The sequence below is a fragment of the Mangifera indica genome, chromosome 1, assembly GCF_011075055.1.
Source record: "Mangifera indica cultivar Alphonso chromosome 1, CATAS_Mindica_2.1, whole genome shotgun sequence".
NCBI classification, from domain to species: Eukaryota; Viridiplantae; Streptophyta; class Magnoliopsida; order Sapindales; family Anacardiaceae; genus Mangifera; species Mangifera indica.
Window position 1 is genome coordinate 28,878,846 of NC_058137.1, and position 24,991 is coordinate 28,903,836.

Genomic DNA, 24,991 nt, shown 5'->3' on the forward strand with positions numbered 1-24,991 from the left:
TATTTGAAAATTTGAGAATTTTTTATTGGTGGCATGTTTCCAAGGGAGACTTTCCAAATAATAAATTATACATGTCCGTTCTTTTAGGTCTCTACTTAAATTAGTTTTTTAATAGAATAATCAAGATTTAAATTATTTTATTGGTATGACCAAATTTTTATAATTTTTTTATTAAAATATCAATTTTTTTATTTTTTATTAAAAACATTAAATTAATAATTTCATTTTTAAAATATTATTACAATTATTTCTAATTGTTCATGATAATGAATTAAAATAAAATCAGATCTGGAGGAGGCGGTGGCGTCCATTGCTAACCAACCCAGATTAGGAAAGATAATAATGTTGCTTCTTAAATGTTACAAAGGCACAGTACGACTATGACACACCAAGCTGGTTAATTGGATTTCGTTGTCATCTTCTGTCTTCAGTATCATAATGAAAAATATCATTCTGCCTGCCACAGCCAATCTGTCCAAGTCCAACCCACATACCTAATTCTTTGATTTCCGTATATGTATTCTTCAGAAAGTCCAAAATCTAGCTTAACTCATACTGATCACCACCATTGTACACATTTCAGGTGCTCAGCTTGTCGCTTGCATCCATGGCAATTATATCATCTTTAACCTTTGCATGAATTGTATCTTGTTCTTCTTCTTTGTTGTTATTTTGCATCATTCTTAACTTTTTCAGGCCCGTCTTTGTAGTGGCTATATTTTTGTATAGGATTTGATTCAGTCTAAATTAAACATGAATAAAGTTTAGTTTGAGATTGATACGTTGAGATTTGAATTCAGTTTGAGAATAATTTATTTTAATTTAGTCCAAATTAGTTTGAACTTAAAGTTTTGAATCAATTTTTTTTATAAAAAATAAACTTAATCCAAACCTTGTTCATTCAATTTGAGATCGAATTTAAGTTTGAGTAGATTAAATCGAATCCAACCCTCTTTTGTAAACTGTTTGCAAAGTTTTCTTTTTAATGTTTATTTGCTTCTTTGCGACAATGTAACTCATGTTGTCCTAAGAGGATAGCTTAAGTGATAGAGATTAAGACATTCAAAAAAGAGAATACTAGGTTAAAATTTATTAACGTCACATTAAGATTAAACTTTTAATTTAGATGAGGTAGTGTTATAATCATTAGACTTGTTATTTTTATTTATTCGATGAAATTGATTCAAACTTGATTAAATAAAAAATATAACTCTAATTAAACTAAAAAATTATGATCAACTCTAATAAAATTTTCTTGCATAGAAAAAAAAATTTGTGAATTATATTCACTTGCCACAAGTATGGAATCGAAATATCTAAGTTTACCTCTTTGTCTTGGCAAATAAATTTAAATATTGTATAAACAAATGCTTTCTAAAATATTTATATCAAAGTATAAGACTTTGATGATAATTATGAGATTAATCTCTTCATAATTTACTAATGATGATCGAGTTCCGCCTAAAAGAAGAGATCGGGCTTTGCCAATGGTTTAAATTGATGACCAAAAGTTTCACGGTTATCAGCAAAAGTTAATCCACCTCCTTCACTTGGTGGCATAATCATAACAATTCAACACCTGCAAATTTGTCATGCTGATGTGGCAAATTGGTCTTTTACGTGTCACACATGCAACTAACTCCTTTTGCTATAGATTTCCATTATTGAGCTGTCAGGCTTTGCAGAGTTAGGGCCTAGCCCAAGCTCAAGCCCACCATGGTCTTGTTGGTAAAAGCTCGTTAACGGTGGAAATTCCGCCATGAGAAATACAAAAACTATAAGTTGCAATTTTATATAAGCAATAGGAATGGAAAGCTATCTCCAAATTGGTCCAAATTATTGTTCGAAAGGTTACTTCATCAGTCAATTAAAACAAAGGCCAAAAGACTTATTCCCACATAAGGTGTAGTGAATTTCCAAATTCTTATTTTTAAACTTTTAAAAATTCAAACATCTACTCATAATTTAGAAAATTAACATTTATCTTTCAAAATTAAGTTAAGATTAAAGATAAAATTATTATCTAATAATAATATTTAAAGTTTATAACATTTTACCCCTTTAATTTGAAAAATTAATAATTTCTCTAAAAATTAAGTTTTAAAAGGTGACACTTTCCCCCCTACCTAGGGTTTTCAATTTCTTCGATGAATTTTCGACCAACAATGGTCGATCTCTCTCCCTCCGGTGCTCAATATTAGAATGACGATGTCTGTATTCAATAGAATCTAGACAAAATTTAGATGAAGAGTTGAAACTCTTCATCGTTCAAAAGAAATCGGTTTCATTTGGAGGATGACGAGGGTCCAGATAAGGAGATCAATCTCTTTTGAATCATCATCGTCTTACAGATGAAGTCGACTTCGTCTAAACAACAAAGATTAAGACGAAGAATTTTGACTCTTTATTTAGATTTCATCTAAATTCTGTTTAATCTAGAAGTCGTCAATCCAATATTGAGCACCAAAGGGAGAGACGACATTGGGAAGGAGAGAGATTGGCCATCATTAGCCGAAAATTTGTTGATAAAATTGGAAAACCTAGGTAGGGGGAAATATCACTTTTTAAAACTTAATTTTAGGAAAAATTATTAGTTTTTCAAATTAATAGGGTAAAATGATATAAACATTAAATATTATTATTAAATAATGATTTTGCCCTTAATCTTAACTTAATTTTAGAGAGTGGGTGTTAGTTTTCCAAATCATGGGTGAATGTTTAAATTTTTTAAAGTTGAAAGGTGGGAAGAAAGTTCACTATACCTTGGGTGGGACAAGGTCCTTTGGCCTAAAACAAATAACATATTAAAGAACACGTCATTTATGCCGAGACTTGTTCTTTTCCGTGTTTTTGAAAAGATAGTTTCTTACCTACCGTTTTTTATTGACCTGTAACACGAGAATATCTATTTAGTTTAGTTTTTATATATATATATATATATATATATATATAAAATTGTTTTTTTATTATACAAATATAATTATTTTAAAGTTAATTTTATCTTTAAAAGAATAAAATTATAAAATTTAAGATTGATCAAATAATTAGTCAGATGGATTGACCGATCGATCGACAAATCACCTAATCAACTAATTTTTTAAAATAAATTAGTTGACTGAAGGTTTAGTCAGTCAACAACCACTTAACCAACTTTCTCATTGTCAAAGTTATTAATGATTTCTATATTTTCATCTCATATTTTTACCTTAATTGGATGAGTAAATGAATTTTATGTTTTGATTAAATAAGTCTCAATTGAATGAGTACAAAATTTAAAAATATTTTAAATATTTTATGTTTTAAGTTATATATGTATAATAAAAAAAATTACTATATATGTATATAAAAAAATATTATTTTAATCAATATTCCCTATAATACTGTAAACGTCATTTTTGAATCACAAATAAAACGATTTTTTTTTTTATTCTATGAACTAAATACTTTTTTTTTATAACTAAGTAAATAAGAAACTTTATATTAGGGTAATGCTCTATTATTTTATAATGGATATCAAATGTATCCAACTTATTACTGATTATAAGCGTTTCATTGTATGGAAAGGTAGGCCTCATAGAATAATAATACAACACTATCATAACGCAAAAGTGACCTTGAAATTTAGGTGTTACAATTATTTTATAGGGCTATGAATTTCTATAAGAATAATTGAATAAAAACTTTATATTATAATATAAAAGGAGAAAGAAGTGGGATCCATCGACAGTCAATCAAGAATATCCAAACCCCACATCAACATTACTACTTTTCTGGCTTCCATTGTCTATGTTGGAAAACTTTCACATTGGTCCCTAAGGTCTTGCTTTATTAACATTGAGTCTAGTAGAATTTCTAGGAAGTCTGATCAGGAGTTAGTGGCATTAACGGTTCTGAGTAAGGCAAAAATTATTTTGACCTTTAAATAACATTGAATTACGGTTGAACTAGACGCATTACGTCAGATTACAGTTAAATCGTCAGTTCAATATTGTCATTTGCCTGTCCACAGTATCTATGAATCCAAGGAACTTCAATTACAAAACGCCTCGTAAGGATAGGGTTACTAAGCCAAACCTCAGGGATTACCCTGTAATTTTACTTTGTTTTGACATAAGAAAAAGATGCAAACAAAGTATTTGTTACCTTTATTCATTATTGGTCATTTTCACCTTCCCCTCTCACTCGTTTTCTTGTCCTGGCCGGTGCCATTTTTGTTCGCCTCTCTCTTCAAATTCAAAAGTCTTTCTAAGCAACTCTTTGTTGTACCTTTTGGACATAATTCTTTTAAACTCAAATTTAAAAACTCGTAACCTATTGGACTCCTAAATAATCTGAATTTCATTTTTTTAATACAACTTCCTTTTGCATAACAGGTGAATTGGAAACGGGATAGATAATTCATGCTTGAGTTTTAGATAGATTTGAAAGAGTTAAATTTCACTTGAAATTTTAACTTGAGAGTTTACTAATAATTTTTTATTAGGTTTTTTTTTAACTATTATTCTTATTATTTTTCTTCGGTTATTTATCTTTTTTATTAATATTTATTAATCAAAATTTGAATTTGAATTTGAATTTGAAGTTTTAGATTTAAGTTAAATTCATATTAATTCTTGTTTGAGCATGATTTAATATTTATTAGTCAAAGATATAAAAGATTTTAAAAGATTTTCACGTGTATTGTATATTTAATTTATGCATTATGATAATATATTATTATATAATTTAATATTAATTTTTTAAAATATAAAATTACTCTATTATTTAATGATTAGTTATATTAATAATAAGATTATTTTTATAAATTATTAATATAAATTTATACATAAATAATAATATATTATAATATAATTAAATAATTTTAATTTAAAATTAACAATAATCAATTATATGATCTCATATATAAATTTATACTAATTATTTATAAATATAGATCCACTTGGGTCAATCTAAATAATTTTATTGTTATCTTTTGATTGACTGGTTAACACATAATAATCAATAATCATTTATAATAAAATTTGAATTGAAAATTATGATAGATAAGCATTCTTTTACCGAAATTACCCTTTAAAAGTTTTATCTTTGAAATTCAACTCTTCTCTTCCCAAGAGAGTACAACTCGAGATTGTCACATCTTTCTCTCTTGGAAACACTATTCAAATACTCCTCTCTCTCTCTCTCTCTCTCTCTCTCTCTCTTCACTCATTTGCTGGCATAGAATTTGTCTGCGACCGCATCCATTTTTCAAACTTTCTCTCTGTAAATTACAGTCGTTTCAACGGCTGGAGAAGGGAAAAAAAAGTCACTTGGTCTCGCCTCAGAAAAATTTCCTGGAAAACAGCTTCAGCTTTCCTGTGCGAGAAAATTTCGGCTTCGTCGAAATTTTTTAACAGCTGGAGAAATCCTTGGTGGGTTATTTTCTTTGAGTGAAAAGATTAAAAGGGTATCTTTTTTTTTTTTGGAAGAAAAGCATGAAGATCACGGGCCTGTTTGAGCTTGTAAAGACTGGTGCTTTATTATAAGTGGCTTTCTGGCTTTTGACTTTTGATGATTTCTAGGTTTACGTGATTAGGGTTTTGTGGATAGACGATTAAAGGTATGTTCTTTGTTCTTTTTATGTTTTCAAGTTTGTCTCTTTTAACTTTGCTTAGTTTTGTTTTTGTTGTTTTGGTTTTGATTTTCATTTTTTTTTATGTGACATGTCTTTTTTGTTGCTGTCTAGAAGTATTATTGATATTCTTGGAGCTTAGGTTAAGAATCATTCAAACAGTGAATTTATTGGCCAGCTGTTAGTTAAGTTTGAGAAGGGGGGAATGACATGTTAACTTGACATTTGTTATACTGGCTTATTATGGAGTGCGTGGGAAATCACCAATTTTAGGAGCTTGTGAAAGATTCTTGAGGACGCATCTCTCTCAAACTAGACTGGGGCTTCTTGAAGCGAATAGGTTTGTGGCTGAGGTGGTGATTGCCGTGGAATTCTTTGATTATGGTTGATTTGGCTAACTTCTGATTCTATAATCTTACCGTAGGGGAGCCTAACGTCCTGTTAAGAGATCTTAGGAAAGGTGCATGGAAAGCAATCTGTTTTAAGTAGTACTCAGATCTTTGGGTATTGTTTAGTCTGTATCTTTTGGTCGTTTAATGCAAAATATTTAGGAGTTAAATGTATTTGCGGTGATAGTTTATCACTTTGATTAACTTTTCAAGGTTTATCAGTTAAGGAAGTCTGGCCTATGGTTTGATGCGTTTGTTAACTGCTGGAATTGTTGATCTTTAGCAGCTTATATGGTCTGATAACACAAAGGATGATTTAAATTTTCTTCCATGTACTGTTTTTACCTTTTTCTTTCTGCTTCAGTGGAGGAAATGCGAAATAGGTTTGGAAAAAGAATATGGTTATAATTTGGCAATGTTCATTTGTTCCTTTTGTGTTCTGATTAATGCCACAACTGTGGATGAGTCTTTAGGCCTTACACCTTCTACCATTTGAGCGTCTACAGTAATTTCCTCTTGGGTTGTGTGCTATCATTCAGAAATTTAAAATGAGTGATTCTATGTGCACTTATAATGGATGACAATGATGATATTTTATCATGTGATTGAGTGTTACATTATTATTAATTCAAAATCACCCAATCACGTAGTGATACATCATCATTGATACTAAAATTGATATTCGTTATAAGTACACATAGTTTTATTGGTTTATAATAGTAATGATATTCTAGTTGCGATGCCTGCTTGCTGTGTATGTCCAATGTGTTGAGAATTTTGGCTGATCATAAATTTTATGTCTTCTTGATGTGATTTTAAATAATCTTTTTGATTGTTTTCAGCAGTTGGCTTCTAGGAAATAATACAAACAATAAAATATAATGGTAGCGAAAGGACGTCAAAATAATACAGACTCAGCTAAGGTTGAGGTAGGTGAGATAGACACCAGTGCACCATTTCAATCTGTTAAAGATGCAGTAACTCTTTTTGGTGAGGGTGCTTTCTCAGGGGAAAAACCTTCCATAAAGAAGGCAAAACCTCTTTCTGCAGAGGTACTCGTTTTTCTCGTCTTTTACATCTTGCAATAATTTACAACAGTGCAATGCCAATTCCCATGGATCAATTTTAGTGTATCATTGTTAACACTGGTGCCAGCTTTCTCAGCTTAGAATGGTTCTTTAGTGTGTATTATTAAAGAAATAGTTATTAAGCCTGCACAGATTTCTGAGTGTTACAAACTAAAGTAAACTTAGAAACAAAAGGCATCCTAATTTTACATACATTATGATAGTATTATTATGCTTAAAATTAATGCTCATTAAGCATCAAAGCTAGCTGCTGCTTTTTTTTTTTTTTCCATTTAATTAACTAATAAATGTCTTGATCATAAATATTTCTTCTCTTGTATTTTCTCAAAAGTGTTTACTTGCTCTATTGGCGGTCATATGGTGATAGATATAAGATATTTAGCTTCATATCAGTTTGAAGTACTGTTTATAATTTTGCTGTTCTATTGGCAGAGTATATTGGCCAAGGAGGCACAACTTCACTTGGCCCAGAAAGAGCTGAACAAGTTAAAGGACCAGCTGAAAAATGCCGAAACTACCAAGGCCCAAGCACTTGTTGAGCTTGAAAAAGCTAAAGGAACAGTTGATGATCTCAACAACAAACTCAAAGTCCTTAAAGAATCCAAGGGTTCAGCAATTAAGGAAACAGAAGCTGCTAAGAATCAAGCAAAGCAGATTGAGGAATCAAACAGTGGCAATTCTGTGGGATCTGAAGGTGATAGGGAACAAGACCTAGAAACTGCAAGGGAAAAGTATATGACTGTGGTTAATGAACTGGATGGTGCAAAGCAAGAATTGAGGAATATTCGTCAGGACTGTGATGCAACCTTGGAAGCAAAAGTCACTGCCTTTAATCTAGCAGCTGAAGCTGAAAATGCTGCCAAAGCAAACATGGAGAGAGTTAGTGAACTCTCCAAGGAAATCTCTGCTGTGCAGGAATCAATTGGGCAAGTGAAGCTTGCAACCATGCAAGCACAGCAAGAGCAAGCAAAAGTATTTACTGACAAGGATGTTCTGAAGCAGTCATATAAAGTAACTTTGGAAGAGTCAGCCAAGAAACTGAATTCTTTGAAGAATCAATTTGATCCTGAACTCACCAAGAGTCTTGAAACACAATTGACTGAAACAATGAACGAGGTTGCAGCTCTGCAGAAGCAGATGGAAAATGCAAAGGCTTCAGATTTAGATTCTGTGAGAACTGTTACTTCGGAGTTGGATGATGCAAAGGGGTCTCTGCAGAAAGTAGCGGAAGAGGAAAGCTCATTGCGAAGCTTGGTGGAGTCTCTTAAGCAAGAGCTTGAGAATGTGAAGAAAGAGCATACTGAACTGAAGGAGAAGGAAACTGAAACAGAATCTCTTGCTGGGAACCTTCATGTCAAACTCCGTAAAAGTAAGTCTGAGCTTGAAGCATGCCTTGCTGAGGAATCTAAAGTAAGAGGTGCTTCTGAAGAAATGATCTCAACGCTTAAACAGTTATCCTTGGAAACAGAAAATGCAAAACAAGAAGCTGAAGATATGAAGAATAAAGCTAAGGAGTTGAGGGATGAAGCTGAAGCTGCCAAGATTGCTCTGGAAGAAGCAGAAAAGAAGCTGAAAGCTGCTTTGGAAGAAGCTGAAGAAGCCAAAGACGCAGAGGCAATGGCCCTTGATCAGATTAAGACCTTGTCTGAGAGAGCTAATGCTGCACGAGCATCAACTTCTGAGTCTGGTGCTAAAATAACTATCTCTAGGGAAGAATTTGAGTCACTGAGCCGTAAAGTTGAGGAGTCTGACACATTGGCAGAAATGAAAGTGGCAGCTGCCATGGCCCAGGTGGAAGCTGTGAAGGCTAGTGAAAATGAGGCCCTGAAGAAGTTGGAGGCAACTCAGAAGGAGATTGAGGACATGAAGGCTGCCACTGAAGATGCTTTAAAGAGGGCACAGATGGCTGAAGCAGCCAAGAGGGCAGTTGAGGGAGAGCTTCGGAGGTGGCGTGAACGGGAACAAAAGAAGGCAGCTGAAGCTGCAGCTCGGATTCTTGCAGAAACAGAGATGTCATCACAGACATCTCCACATCACTATCTTGTTCAAAAGCAGAATTCATCAGAAAAATTTATGGAGGTTCGGAAGTTGGAAAAGGAGAAGACATCTCTGTCGAAAAAAGCACTCATGCCTAATATCAGCTTCTTTAATCGGAAAAAGAACCAAATCGAAGGCGGGTCACCATCTTATCTGCCTGGTGAAAATCCTATATGACATTTGTGTTTGCCAGACCTTTGTGTGATTATGAATGGTTCAGGAAAAACATTTTTAAGCCCTTGGTTGTGTGTACATGTAAGACTAGTGGAACCAAATTTCTGTTGTTTAGTCTGTTTGAGAGAGAAAGACAAATGCCATAAGGTGAGATTAGAAGCAATTTCCTGAAAGAGTTGATCTTTCACTGCTTAGCTCACTTGAATCTGATCTTTTTTTGTAATATTATGGAAGTGTGACCTTGTATATGGATATTAGGTTTATGATTGAAAAAAATTTGCCCCATTGATAAGCTTTGTTATTGCTTTACGTTTTTTGGCAGATTCCTTGAAATCTTCTCCGAAGCAGTATAAATTTTTCCTTTTGGTGGCAAAGGTGGTAAGTTGATGTGTTCATTGGAAAAGCCTCCTCCCTAGTAGTACCATTTGAAAACATCTAGCTATAGTTTCCATTTTTTAATCGCTTGACTGTTCTTGCTGTTTATATGAAGTTTCATAACGTAGACCACAGAACCAGGGTAAAGATATCTAAAAAGATCAGAGATTGATTCAAGATCTCTATCATTTATTATTTGTATTCTTTTATTTCCATAATCTTCTATAATGTGGAAGATGTAATACTGTAAATATGATATCTTGAAAATTTTTATTTTATTATAATTATATTTTTATTTATTAATTTTTTTAAAATAATTATATTAAAATATTTAATTAAAATAATATATTAATATTATTTTTAATAAATATAATAATTATTTATATTGATCAAATTTTATTTATATAATAATAAAATGTTGTTCAAATTAAATGCCTTGAATTACTTGGTTTTCATTCATCTCCATCAAGAAAGACGTCCCCGTTGTGCCACGTGTCCCTCCAAACGAAGCGGAAACTCAACAGCAAAACCAGGTAGACCGAAGTCTCATTCTCATGTTCAACACAAAAGCATTTTTACTTCACTTACCTATGCCACTGAAACTCAGTCCAAAACTCGCTCTTTAACTTTCTAATTCGCTTAATCTCTGTGGCTCACCCACAATGTCAAGCAGAGACGAGCCCTTGAATTTCACATCTTCTTCTTTTCCCATCACGGTTTCCGACCAGCTTGACAGCTTATGCACTGACTCGGGAAGCGCTTCTCTCATCGGAAGCGCTTCTAATAGCTTCCAAAATGACAACTTATTGAGTGAAGGGAGTGGTAGTGTTCTTAGTAATAGTAGTATTGATGCTGAGTTCGGGTTCTCTAGACCCGAGTTCAGACTGAGTCAACTCGCTGGTACGGTTGATTTTTATGAGCGTCACGTTTTCTTGTGTTATAAGAACCCTGCTGTTTGGCCGCCGAGGATCGAGGCTGCTGAGTTCGATCGGTTGCCGAGGCTGTTGGCGGCTGCTGTTGGTTCTAGTAAGGCTGACATGAAGAGACAGGTTTGTGGGTTCGTTATTGGTGATATGGGTTTGTTTTATTTTGGCTGAATCATGAGGGCTCTTTTTGGTTTGTGAATTTATTGTGTTTTCACAGTGGGTTGAGGTGCTTGATATGGGGGTTAACGTTATGATTTTTTTTAATGTTAGTTTGGATGAAAGGACTTGAAGCTTTGATTATTGTGGATTTATTCACCATTTCAAGTTAAATGATGTCGGTTGCTTTTGTTTTGGAGGAATTGGTGTGGGTTCTCAATGTTTTGTAGAATTGTTCTTGATGCTTGATTAATTCATTTGGCGGCTCAAGGTTCGTTTTTTATTTTCAAATTTGGATAGGAGAGGCTTCAGGCTTTGATTGAGGTGAATTTATTTCATTTCCGGTGAAATGATGTGAGTATTTGGTTGCTTTTTGGACTGGCTGTTTCTTGAGGAGTGATTTAGCAACATTTTCTTGTTGGTTTTTACAAATCTGGTAAATTATTTCTTCTTTTTGTTTTTGGGATGGGGGCTTGTTTTGTTTGATTTTAAAGGTATTTCTGCTTACTGTTTTGATTTTCAATGTGCACTGGTTTCGATTTTGTGAGTTGAAGTTGATTTTGGTTCTTCACAAGTTGCTTTTGTATTTTGGAATACACTTTAGGTGTTTTACTATGGACTCGGTTGAACTTCAACTTAAACTGGTTTTAGTTTTTCAGTGATTTTAAGTGTTTGGTATCTTGTGATTTTCATTGGGGGTTCAGAGATGTGGGTTGACTCTGTATGCTCTTGAATGAATTTTGTAGTAAAGGTTAGAGTTTGGTAATGAGCAATCTGACTTTTCAGTGAAAAATTTCCTTGTTACACATGCTTAGATTTTCTGTAGGTTGAGATAAAAACTACTATTACTTATAATACCTATTCATGATTATGGTTAGTGTGTGGATATGGAGGGAAATGGTGTTTCGGCTCTGAATATTAGTCATGAATCTTCCTTTAGTGGTCATATAAGTATCTTAATGATGCTGCTTGCTATCTTTTTCTTTGATTATGGTTTCAGTGGGACCAAATATGGAGAGTCCTTTAATGTTATGGAAAATTTATGCTATGTAAAGCATTCATTTCATCATGAACGTGAGTGGCATAATTGATTACCTGTGTTTTGAAAGATTCAGCAGCCTGAGCATTTATGATTTCTCAAATTTTAGAAGATTAAATTTTCGTTGAGAAGTGGAATATTCGGAAGATTAATTCCGATGATTGTCTTTAAAGAAATTTGTGACTAATCTTGGTGTCAAAGAAATCCGAAGCCTTGTATCAACCTATTTCAAATAATCTGCTTGAGAGCTAGGAAATGCAATCAACTATATTTTATTGGATTTTTAAGTGCTTTTATGATTGAATATCTTTCTTTGAATCTTTGGTTGGGTTGCCTTTTTTGATTTATTATTAGCTTGTCTATGTTTTCGGGTCTGGATTTGAAATTTTGATTTTCAGTGGTAGGCTGATACGAACCTTAGGAGAACCACACCTCAAAAGCTAGCTATTGAGATGGGAGAGCCCAAGGTCATATAAACCCCACATTAGTTGCCCATACTTTCCAATGTGGGATCCAAGTCCCATACCTTGCACTTGAGATCTTAACATACCACCACGCTCCGGCGCCCTGGCGCCCATGCGGGCTGGCTGTGCACTAGCTCCCTGCTAGCCTCGAGTGAACACTGCAATGCCGGCGTCACCACCTGCGCCGCACGATTGCAACTGGGAGACATGGTGATGACTCTGATACCAAATGATACGAACCTTAGGAGAACTGTTGCAAGATTCACGGGTTAATTAGGCTGAATTAGTGTGATTTGTTTGTATTTTAGTTTCCTAAAATAGCTAATGAATAGTTGTCAATTAAAGCTGTCAATTATTTTTTATTCTCTAGGATTCTTACCAGATTTAACTTCTTGTATAGTTATATATTTCTGTACCAATATAGATCAAATATATGAAAACCTTTTTATACCATACAAGTTCATATGGTATCAGAGCAGGAACTCTATTTCCTGAATTCCTAGCCTTCATCTGTATCAGCCTATCTCCTTCCTCTCTAATCTTTTTCATTATGATTTCTGAGATTTCAGAGACAACCAACACTACAGACCTGCCTACATCCACGACTACCACTCAGGTTCCCACCTCGGAATCCCACTCTATTCAAATTACCACGATTAAACTAAATGGAAAGAATTTCTTGCGCTGGTCTCAATCCGTGTGCATGTATATCCGTGGTAGGGGCAAGATGGGATATTTGACTAGAGAAAAGAAGGAACCTGCATCTGATGATTCTAGCTATGCTACGTGGGACGCGGAGAACTCGATGGTGATGACATGGTTGGTGAATTCGATGAAGGAAGACATAAGCTCCAACTATATGTGCTATCATACGGCGAAAGAGCTTTGGGACAATGTCAACCAAATGTACTCAGACTTGGGAAATCAATCTCAGGTATATGAGTTGACTTTGAAGTTGGAAGAAATTCGCCAAGGTGAGGACACTGTCACTAGGTATTTTAATTCCTTGAAACGTCTTTGGCAAGACTTGGACCTCTTCAATGATTATGAATGGAAATGCACTCATGATTGTAACCATTATAAAAAAATGGTGGAGGATAATCGTATTTTTAAGTTTCTTATTGGACTTAATATGGAGTTTGATGAAGTTAGAGGCAGGATCATCGGTAGACAACCACTTCCATCTATCGGTGAAGTGTTCTCTGAAGTCCGCCGTGAGGAGAGTCGCCGTCTTGTTATGCTCGGCAAGAAAAACCCTAGCAGTCCTATTGAAAACTTTGCTCTTGCGGCCGGGGTGAATGCTAGCCGAAATACTAACAAGAAATCCAATGACAAGCCTCGTGTTTGGTGTGACTATTGCGACAAACCACGTCATACACGTGAGACATGCTGGAAACTTCATGGAAAGCCAGCAAATTGGAAGGGCTCTCATGAAGGACGGTTTAATAAGACTCCTACTGCACATGAGGCTGATTCGGCCTCCTTCAACAAAGAGCAAATTGATCAAATCCTGAAATTGCTGAAGTTCAACTCAGGTTCATCTAGTGCTCCTAATGCTTCAGTGGCTCAAACAGGTAATGATTTTAAGGCATTATCTTGTCACTCACTAAATTATTCTACTCCTTGGATCATAGATTCGGGAGCCTCTGATCATATGACGAGTTTGTCTAGCTTGTTTCATTCTTACTATCCTTGTTCTGGCCATGAAAAAATTCGTATAGCAGATGGAACTTATTCTTCTGTAGTCGGCAAAGGTTTGGTAAATCTTTCAAAAAATATTTCCTTAAAGAACGTCTTACATGTTCCTAAACTTACTTGTAATCTACTATCGGTTAGCAAATTATCCAGAGACTCTAACTGCCGTGTTACTTTCTTTGAATCATATTGTGTTTTCCAGGAACTGAACTCGGAGAAGATGATTGGCAGTGCTAAATTAATCAATGGCCTCTATTATTTTGAAGATCAAGATTCCAAGAATAAAGAAGCTCAAGGCTTAAGTGGTATTAGTTCTACTCTAGTTAAGGATAAAATTATGCTTTGGCATTATAGACTAGGGCATCCTAGTTTTCCTTATCTTAAAAAACTATTTCCTAGTTTATTTAAAGATTTCGATTGTTCTAAACTATATTGTGAGAATTGCATTTAATCTAAGAGTCATAAGACTGTTTATCATCCTAAAACTTATCAAGCTTCAAAACCATTTTACTTAATCCATAGTGACATTTGGGGTCCGTCAAAGATTAATACACCCTCAAATAAAAAATGGTTTGTGACGTTTATTGATGATCATACCTGTTTATGTTGGGTTTACCTAATGTCAGAAAAATCTGAGGTTGAAAAACTATTTAAAATGTTTTACTCAATGATTGAAAACCATTTTGAAACCAAAATTGGGATTCTTCACACAGATAATGGAACTGAATACTTTAAAAGAATTCTTGGAAGTTTTTTCACTGAAAAAGGGATTCATCATCAAACTACTTGTGTCAATACACCTCAGCAAAATGGTATTGCTGAGCGCAAAAATAAACATCTTCTTGAAGTTTCTCGAGCTATTATGTTTTCAATGAATGTTCCTAAATATTTATAGGGAGAAGCTGTCTTAACTGCATCTTATCTTATTAATAGAATGCCTACTCGTGTTTTGAATTATATTACTCTGCTTGATTGTTTAAAAAATTTTTTTCCTGAATCAAGAATACCTTCAAATCTTCCTATTAAAATATTTGGGTGCACAGCATATATCCACATAAATAGTAAAGGAAGATCTAAACTTGATCCGAGGGCAGAAAAATGTATTTTTATTGGTTATGCTCCAAACAAAAAAGGATACAAGTGTTTTAATCCACAAACTAAAAAAATAGTTGTTTCTATGGATGTTACATTCCTTGAAAGTCAACCTTTCTTTCAAAAAATTACTCTTCAGGGGGAGATAGGAGAAGAAGGAAATTTTTGGGATATTTCTACTATTCTGTTACCTAAAATCATTGATTCTATTGATCCTATTACACCTATTACTGGTTTTATACCTGGTCCCACATCTAAAAATAAACTTTTAAATAAAGGAAAAATAAATAATACTAAGGAAACAAGTGATCCTGAATCTGTTTTGCCAAACATTTCTGAATCCTCAACAGGGGGAGAAATACTACCCATAGTTCTCACAGAACATGGTAAAGAGCTCCTAACTTATTCAAGGAAGAAAGCTCCTAACTTATTCAAGGAAGAAAGGTTATAAAAAAAGGGTCATGGTTCCTTTAGCACCAGTTCAATCAGCTGCTCCGAGAATAGAACCTGAAACTACTCCAGGTAACATTCCTCTTATTCATACTCATGTCTCTAATGACCTAAATGATGATTCTATTTCTTATCCAGTACCTAATACTGAGTCTAGTGATCTAGATATTCCTATAGCTATTAGGAAAGCTAAACGTACCTCTCATCCTACATCTCGATATCTTTCCTATGCTAAACTCTCAAAGAAACATAATGCCTTTATATCTAAAATATCTAACTTATTTATCCCAAGAAACATACAAGAAGCACTCGATGATCCTGACTGGAAATCAGCAGTAATGGAAGAGATTAATGCTCTAAAGAAAAGTGGAACGTGGGAAGTTGTTGATTTACCCAAACATAAAAAAACTGTCGGGTGTAAATGGGTGTTTACAGTGAAATGTAAGGCAGATGGAAGTATTAAGAGATACAAGGCGAGATTAGTTGCTAAAGGGTTTACTCAAACATACGGAATTGATTATCCGGAAACCTTCGCCCCTGTTGCAAAAATCAATTCCATCCGGGTATTATTGTCTTTAGCTGCTAATTATGATTGACCATTACACCAGTTAGATGTCAAGAATGCGTTCTTGAATGGGGATTTAGAAGAAGAGGTGTTTATGAGCCTACCTCCAGGATTTGAGATGATGGGACAAGATAAAGTCTGTAGACTTAAAAAATCCTTAGATGGCCTTAAACAGTCTCCGAGAGCTTGGTTTGAACGTTTTGGAAAAGCCGTGAAAAGCCATGGTTATCATCAAAGCTAGGTTGACCACACAATGTTTTATAAGCGATCGGAGAAAGGTAAAATCTCTATCTTAATCGTCTATGTGGATGATATAATTTTGACAGGTGATGATTTTGAAGAATTAGCAGACTTAAAGAAGAAGTTGGCACGAGATTTTGAGATGAAAGATCTAGGATTATTAAAATATTTCCTTGGTATGGAGTTCGCTAGATCAAGAAAGGGTATCTTTGTAAACCAAAGGAAATATATCCTTGATCTTCTCAGTGAAACAGGTCTCCTAGGTTGTAAAGCTGCCGATACTCCACTTGACGCTAATTTGAAACTTGATCCAGCTAAAGCTGAAGATGTGACTGATAAGGAAAAATTTCAAAGACTTGTAGGGAAGTTAATCTATCTGTCACATACCCGTCCTGATATTGCTTTTGCTGTGAGTATGGTTAGCCAATATATGCACTCACCTGGACAAGAACATTTTAATGCAGCCTATAGAATACTAAGATACCTAAAAGGAACTCCTGGAAAGGGCCTTATGTTTTGGAAGAATAACAACCTACAAATAGAAGTCTACACTGATGCAGATTGGGCCGGTTGTACTATTGACATACGTTCTATTTCAGGCTACTGTACCTTTATTGCAGGAAATCTTGTTACATGGCGGAGTAAAAAACAAAATGTTGTGGCTCGAAGTAGTGCTGAGGCTGAGTTCAGGTCTCTTGCTCATGGGATTAGCGAGGCAATTTGGTTGAAAAGATTGTTTGAAGACTTGAAGATCTCGGTGTCTTATCCTATAAAAGTATATTGTGATAACAAGGCAGCCATTTCAATCGCTCACAACCCGGTTTTACACGACAGAACGAAACACATTGAGGTTGACAAGCACTTCATCAAAGAGAAGATTGAAAGTGGGTTAATTTGTCTCTCCTATGTACCAACTACAGATCAAATAGCAGACATACTCACCAAAGGGCTGCACAAGGGACAGTTTGAACTTCTAGTTAGCAAGCTAGCTATGGAAGACATCTTCAAGCCAGCTTGAGGGGGAGTGTTGCAAGATTCACGGGTTAATTAGGCTGAATTAGTGTGATTTGTTTGTATTTCAGTTTCCTAAAATAGCTAATGAATAGTTGTCAATTAAAGCTGTCAATTATTTTTTATTCTCTAGGATTCTTACCAGATTTAACTTCTTGTATAGTTATATATTTCTGTACCAATATAGATCAAATATATGAAAACCTTTTTATACCATACAAGTTCATAAGAACCACACCTCAAAAGCTAGCTATTGAGATGGGAGAGCCCAAGGCCATATAAACCCCACACTAGTTGCCCATACTTTCCAATGTGGGATCCAAGTCCCATACCTTGCACTTGGGATCTTAACATAGGCTAATTAAGGATAGCATGGTGGTACTGTTGGGTTGGTTTATTCTTTCAATTATGTTCTCTAAAGTTGATCTTCTACTTCATAACTTATTATTGTCCCTCTCTTTCTTCAGACTCGCTTAACAATATGTGAGGGTCATGATGGAACAGAAACATCTAATGGGGATGTATTAATTTTCCCAGACATGATCAGATACAGGTCAACTACTAGCTCTTTGTCTCTCTTTAAAGTATTCTTAGATTTTCTCTTAAAAATTCTTTTTTTCTGCTTTATTACTGATTTTGATGTAGTGAATAATGCAGGAAATTGACTCATTTTGATGTTGACACATTTGTTGAAGAAGTTCTTGTAAAGAATGGTGAATGGCAGCCTGGTACCCCAGAAACACTTAAGGGTTGGTATGTATTTGTTTGTTCTCATGGGTCCCAAGATCGTCGCTGTGGAGTTTGTGGACCTGTATTAGTTAGTAGATTCAAAGAAGAAATAGAAACTCATGGTCTTCAGGGGAAAGTGTCTGTTAGCCCTTGCTCACACATTGGGGGGCACAAGTATGCCGGAAATGTGATAGTATTTGGATCAAATATCAATGGAAAAGTGACTGGACACTGGTAAGGGGAAAAATCAATCTCTTTATTGATTTCTTTAAACCAACTTTTAGCTCTTCTGTAATTTGTTAGCATAAGGTGCATTTAATCATAAACCCTAAACCCTATAGCATTAGTAGATATGATGAAGAATCTTATCATCTCTTAAGTGAATTTTCGATCAAGAATGTTTTCTTGGTGAGAAAGTGAAGAAAAAAGAAAAGAAAATTTAAGTAGGAGAAGATGCAGTCAAAGAGAATAGAGGAAGAATCAAAAGAGTTACAAGAATTTTTTAAGATTCGGTGTATTTTAATTTGGAATATACAAGCTGATGTAGTGTTAACTTGGATGATTCTCAAAACCTTTTTGTTTCCAAAATAACATTCTTGACTGATAACTTGGCTGAGAAGATCATTAGATCCTTCATACACAATTAGTAATTTAAGCATTTGAAGATCAATTTTTTTTTTAAATTTTGCAGGTACGGGTATGTTACCCCAGATGATGTGCCTCTATTACTTGAGAAGCATATCGGGATAGGAGAAATTGTGGACTGGTCGTGGAGGTAACTTTTTCTCCTGTGTTTTTTAAACCACTTCTCGTCCCAAAGTTCTAGGATCTTTTAATTGGTTTTTGTGAATTATTTCCATTTTAATCAGTACTCAGCAGTAGAATGGAGCTAATCAAACTTTTGTTATATGTTTTATCTGTAAAATAGGATCTCATGGTAAATTGTGGTTGTTACTTTTTGGGATGATTTGCCATGTGATTGCTATATTTTCTTAGGGGAGAGGAGGGTAGTCCATACAGAAAGAAGTAGCCTAGATGTTCTACTCATGATGAAAAATAAGTAGATATTGCAAAAATATTTACACTCATTTTCTTGTCTTGGTTCCATATCCAATTAGATGGTATTTAGTGTGTTGAAGTATGTTTTCTCTAACATTTTCTTTCTGATTTCAGGGGTCAAATGGGTTTATCAGAAGAAGAGCAGAAGAAATCTCAAGAATTAAGGCTCCAACTAAATGGTAAAACCAACATTAAGAGCTGCAGTAAAGAAATGATGCTGCTGGGAGAATTGAATGATGAAAATACTGCATCTTGCAGATCTCAAGGTGAGCTTATAGTCTGTTGCCAGCAAAATGGAGACTCTTGTTTTCAGAACCCCGTCTTACCAGAAAAACTAGACAATTTGGATGCTAATGAGAAAGCAAAAGTGTCAACTGAAAAGAAGAAAAGCCTTTCACGAAGCAGTAGTGGCAAAAGCACTTCGTCACACAAGGTATGTACAATGCCAACATGGTTTGAAAGCTGGGAGCACGAAGATACTTACGCAGCCCTTTCAGTTGTCTGTGCTGCTGTGTCTTTTTGTTGCCTATAGTTTCTACAAACAGTTGTAATAAAAAATCAAAGCGAATGTGTGTTCATTTTAATGGTATAATGGCTCAAAACCACCTTCTCCTTGTGTTATCATCATAATGTCATCCTTCTACAGGAAGATCTTCTGGGATATGAGGGCAAAGGGCTTGAAGGAATGCATTAGTCAGATATGTAAATTATCATCAAGGGTATTTGAAGCCTGAATTATTTCTTTGTTCTTTATGTTTAGTTTGTACCTATACATATATATTCACACCATTTATTGTTTTATGGGAGCTTTTAGTTTGTAAATTGTTGTCAAACAATGTGAGATATTCATACATAGTCAACATTTTCTCATGTTTTATCAACATAAGATTTGTCTATATGTGCTATTGAATAATGAAAGGTACATCAAATGGGATGCACTAGAAAATATTATGTTATGATCATACTGAAAAGATTATAATCATTATTTCAATTTCAAAAGTTCATACAAAAGGTTTGTATCTGTACTAATACTTTATACAGGGTGCTCAATTTCTTGCAGGCATTCTCAGGCTATCCAGGCAGTGCCTGCTGCAATGGCACTTATCATGGAAGATTAGATTGTGTTGCAGAGGACTCTAGCATTTAAAAATCCCAAGACCTTACTCTTGTATCAGTAGAAGATGATAAATCCACACAAAAGTGGTCAGTGTTAAGCTACAACAAATTAGTTGTTGCATCCCTTGCATCAAGTTAGTGCAAGCAAATGCCGTGGCATTTTAATGGCGGAAGGACAACCCCGGTAGCATGAATACATGACAGGCCATCGAGTGTTGGGTATTGAAGACAATATGCCGGCTACAAATGTGTAATTAGTATTCCCTAGACTGTAATTACCCATCAAATTTGAGGCCGCTCAGTGTCTTAATGAGTCCGTTCTTGCCAAGCCTGTGAAATTCAGACTCGATGGTCTCTGCGATCTTGGCATCTTCAGGGTCTAGCTCAGGGACATCTACATGAACCGGGCCATATCTGACTGGTGAAACAGATTCCATAAGCACAGCTTGCTGTTTTATGTAATTGTAGAGCATTTGATGGAACGCGTGGTCCAAAGAGAAACAATTTTCGATAGTTCCATTTTGGGATGGGCTAGAACCTTCTTTTCGACAAAAGTGTGGGAGGGAGTCATAATCTATTATCTGAAGAAAATGCATAACATGTCAAACTGCTGTATATTTTATCAAGCACATTTCATTTGCCGCTGTCTTAAAAACATGAAGCAACCAAAGAGTGACCATACTTTTGACGTTCTACCAGTATATATTACGAGCACTAGACTTGAAAGTCACCGCATGAAAACACAGAAAGGAAAAAGATATGCAATAGGATAAACTCCTTACCTTCAACAACTCGTCTCTTCCATTACCTTGCAGAACCTGAATTTTCTTCTTTGCCCTTTCTTGCACAAGCGGTTTTATGACCTGCCAAGATCTAAACTATCAAACCATAATCTATTTTTGGGTGGCTGAGAAAAGGGTAGAGAAAGAGAGGTGGTCCAAGGTGAAGATTCATTTTGATATAAACATGATGAGGAATACAAACCTTCCAACATGCTGAAAATATATATGAGGCATTGACAATATAGTATTTTTCAGTCTTCTCTGGATAATTCAAGTCGTCTACTGTTGACATTGCAGTCATTAGCTGCATTATCAGGTCAAAATGTGAGAATAAGCCTTCCAAAAAAATTAACCCTGACAGCAATTAGCAGAATGATTATCTCCTTTCTATTTTCTATTATTTGTGGTAAAGGACTTGAACATACTTTAATATCAGATCTTACAAAGTGTGTGGTAAAGAAAGTTAGATCAGCTTGTGTCAAGAAGAAATGGAACTGGCCAATACAGCTATAAGTTTCTCAAATGGAAGTTGACCAGTTCCACTAATTTAATTTTTTCCTCCTATAATTTCTTGAACTTTCTAAAGCACGACAAAATTATAATGCTCCTAACATCATGCGATACCTTTATTTGGTTCAGTGCTGAAAGCTTTAATCCAGTCATATCCAAAATCTTCAGAGAGGTGCTAATGTACCGTCCGTACTTTTTTGATGCAGCAGGCTATGAAATAAGAAGCGAAGTTAGCCTTCCAGAATATTACAGCAGAAAAATAAATCATTGATTTCAAGAACATACTTACCAGTACTACACGATCCCTATACTCATTCATTTGAATGTGTGATTGCAGATAATAATTTGCCTAAAACAAAAAGATATACAGTAGGTATCACAAACGAATTTCTATATTTGTATGACATACCAAAAACATCTATTCTAATATGCTTACAGATGCTTTGTCAAATGAGCTTAACCCAACGCCAACTGCAATTACAGGAAGACCCTAAAGATTTTATTTAAAAAGAAAAAAAGAAAAAAAATTCATAAATTGAAAATTGTAAGTGATTGATCAACATGAAAGGTTATGAACGCAACACTCATTTCCCCAGGAAGAGAAAAAAAAAAAAAAACTTAAAGAAGAAGCAGTTCCACACAACTGGCCATTGGCAAAATAGAACTTCATTTGCCAAACCCCCTTGCACAAGCTAATGGCAGGATGATAGTAATTTATAATTCTTTTTAATATGCACATACCTCTTTTGAGAAACCTGATAGACCCATAAGCTGAGAATCTCGCACCACTCCATACAATTCAACAGGGACGATTGGTCTCTACAAATAGAAAAGCAAAGCAAATATGAAATAAGTCATTGATCTCAACAAAAGCATAAAGTCATTAAATCATTATGATCATCTTAAACTTCAAAAATTAGATCTGGAAATATTAATGCTCTTTTGGGTAACATTTGACATTTGTAGCAAATGTGCCCACTAAGGGTGTTTTTGTTTTCAATGTCGATGCATGCTATAACACAGTGATGGAAGCCATAAACATATCCACATCATCCCTATTAAAAACCTCACTAGTTAACCCACACAATCCAGTGGCTATGTTCTTTATGAAATGGGTGTCACTCGAAACAACTCTAACAAGAAAACTCCCTTTCTTTTTTTTCAGCATTCCATATGCAGTCAGAATTCAGTCCCCAAGCAAAAAGAAGGAAAAAGAAGTAGAGACAGCTTGTTACAAATCTAAATGCAAGGTTCAAAGCAATCCATGAGAATCATCTGAGACCTAAATTGCAAGCACCATTAACCATAACTCACCGCGAATATACTGTCAATGTCATTAGTTATCCTCCAACCCAAACAATCAATCAACTGGGACAATTAAGCACCATTAGGAATGATACAAAGATCAATACTATGTCAAGCAGATAAATATATAACATATCAAGAGAAAAAAATTTAAAGGACCATGAATCTAACCATTTTATGGGCTTTTGAGACATTCCAGTCCCTAGCTTTGAGAAACCGCACCAGTGTTTCAGTTGGATTACCTTGGTGCATATTCTGGAGATTACAAGACAAACTTAAAGCTCAATTTGAAGTATCACAAGCACATGTACACAATCATGCCAGCATGGAGGTTTAATAACAAACTTCAGATGTCTGGTTAAGCTAAATCCAAAACGGAAGGAAATTGAGAACGCAAACTTGCAAAAAAACAACTCATCCTAGTATGATTTGACAATGATAATCTTCTGGATTCAAACCCACTACAAAGATCAAGTCATGATTTCAACTTTAAAAGCCTTAAAAGATGAAAAATACGATGATAAAAAAATCCATACACAGTACAAATCATCGCAAGTCAAAAACCCAGTTGGTATCTCAAAATTTACAACCATGAGCTTCACAACCAAAATCCCACTAGAATCAACATGAAAAAAAAAAAGAAAAACCAGAAACCCGAATGCAAATGTGAACCATCTAATCTTCCCTGAACCCAAAACCGAGAACATTGACTAACCAGATCAGAAAGCTTATTACAGAACAAACCCAGATCAAATCTCAGCTTTCATCAAGTACAAACAATACTCAATGATTGAATAAGTCTCAGATGAGTTAAAGCTTCAACTTTTACCACTATGATTATCTAAAAACCAAGACTCGCGTAAATTTTCATGCTTTTCACTTCCATTTTCCAGCATCTAAACCGAAAATAGATCCAACTAACTTAGAAAAGGAAAGTAAAAGCTGAACTAACCTTAAATGTCTCCTTGATTGACTCATCCTCCACTGAAAAAGAGTGAAAAAGAAGAAAAAGAAATTAAGACCCATCACAAACTGCTATTTCTATAGATCAAATAAGAAGATAACAACAAATTGTGAAGTGAACTCATTCTTCAAAGCTCACCATCTTCAATCAAAGACTAACGCTGCTTAATTTCTTCTTGATGAGACATACCCTCAAGATTTTTTTTTTTTTCTATTCTTCTTGATTTGGTTCTATGTATTTACGCCTTTCCAGAGCTCCGGTGATAAGAAAAAATAAAATTTAGAACAGACCATCATGGCTAGAGAAAGAAAGTAGAAATCTATTTATAAATAGAGATTAAAAAAAGGTATAAAATTTTAAAATATTCAAATTTGGTTTTTGAAATATGGAAATTAATTAAAATCTGTATGATCCATGGGGTTGAGAATGAAATATACGGTTTGAAGATGGAAAGGATATTATTTTAATCCAAAAAAAAAGGTTTTTTGCAGTGATTTTTAACAATTTGCTGAGAATATCACTATCAAAGAAATTCTTCATAAATATTCGACTGTATGATTCAACAAGAGAAAATCCAAAACAGTGTCTAATGCGGGTCAAAGCCTGCCCAGATTTGAAAACATTGTAGAATACTACAATATACTTTATAAATACATATTCTTTTACAATGTGAATCATATAAGCTGAACCAACATGCCTTCGGAACCAAAGGTCTGCAATTTCCATGGCGAAAGGAACAAAATTTACATATTATGGTCAAGAGACGAGAGAATCAATAAAGTTTCCATTACCAAACAAAATTTGTGAGTTCTGCTCGGTGTATGATCATGACACCATCTGACTTAGCCACGTGGGTCATATTTGTGAACTCTCAAATGATGATCTATCAGAAGACGAAGTATGTGTGTAAACTTAATAAAGCTCTCCATGCACTGAAATAGACGCCTAGAGTCTGGTTTTACAAACTAAAGGAAGCAGTAATCATGTGGGGATTCAGCAACTCCAAAGCAGATTCATCATTATTCTATTTGCACAAGGACAAGAGTATAGTAATCATGTTGATCTATGTTGATGAAAACTCTAGGCAACTTACTAGTTAGATGATCACCAATCTTAAGCACATATTTGCATTAAAGGATCTAGGTGAATAGGACTGGAAGTGACCAGGAAAGCGGATACACTCGATCTTCCACTTGGTGAAAGCAAAAATGAAC

At 34.5% G+C, this 24,991-nt stretch overlaps 2 protein-coding genes and 1 pseudogene across 15 annotated transcripts; 2 read left to right on the plus strand and 1 right to left on the minus strand.

Annotated features, from left to right (window-relative positions):
- The first annotated feature begins 5,146 nt into the window (after positions 1–5,146).
- On the plus strand, positions 5,147–9,584 carry LOC123222312 (WEB family protein At5g55860-like). 11 transcript variants are annotated; one of them, XM_044645056.1, is made up of 5 exons: positions 5,147–5,599; positions 5,726–5,951; positions 6,036–6,071; positions 6,843–7,052; positions 7,521–9,584. In XM_044645056.1, the coding sequence occupies exons 4-5, from the start codon at positions 6,882–6,884 to the stop codon at positions 9,300–9,302; spliced, it is 1,953 nt and encodes a 650-aa protein (XP_044500991.1). In that variant the 5' UTR covers positions 5,147–5,599; positions 5,726–5,951; positions 6,036–6,071; positions 6,843–6,881; the 3' UTR covers positions 9,303–9,584. The 11 variants fall into 11 exon arrangements, with proteins under 11 accessions (XP_044500991.1, XP_044501009.1, XP_044500943.1 ...); XM_044645074.1 differs by having other exon boundaries at positions 6,846–7,052; XM_044645008.1 differs by having other exon boundaries at positions 5,726–6,071.
- Positions 9,585–10,215: 631 nt separating this feature from the next.
- On the plus strand, positions 10,216–19,983 carry LOC123218846 (annotated as a pseudogene).
- Positions 19,984–20,062: 79 nt separating this feature from the next.
- On the minus strand, positions 20,063–24,375 carry LOC123218856 (SEC14 cytosolic factor-like). 4 transcript variants are annotated; one of them, XM_044640513.1, is made up of 11 exons: positions 23,916–24,371; positions 23,766–23,797; positions 22,985–23,068; positions 22,823–22,876; positions 22,250–22,327; positions 21,945–21,998; positions 21,798–21,857; positions 21,623–21,718; positions 21,201–21,302; positions 20,999–21,079; positions 20,063–20,797 (listed from the first exon to the last, which is right to left on the minus strand). In XM_044640513.1, the coding sequence occupies exons 3-11, from the start codon at positions 23,063–23,065 to the stop codon at positions 20,492–20,494; spliced, it is 912 nt and encodes a 303-aa protein (XP_044496448.1). In that variant the 5' UTR covers positions 23,066–23,068; positions 23,766–23,797; positions 23,916–24,371; the 3' UTR covers positions 20,063–20,491. The 4 variants fall into 4 exon arrangements, with proteins under 4 accessions (XP_044496448.1, XP_044496459.1, XP_044496452.1 ...); XM_044640524.1 differs by lacking the exon at positions 21,945–21,998 and having other exon boundaries at positions 23,916–24,374; XM_044640517.1 differs by lacking the exon at positions 22,823–22,876 and having other exon boundaries at positions 23,916–24,373.
- Between the last annotated feature and the right edge of the window lie 616 nt (positions 24,376–24,991).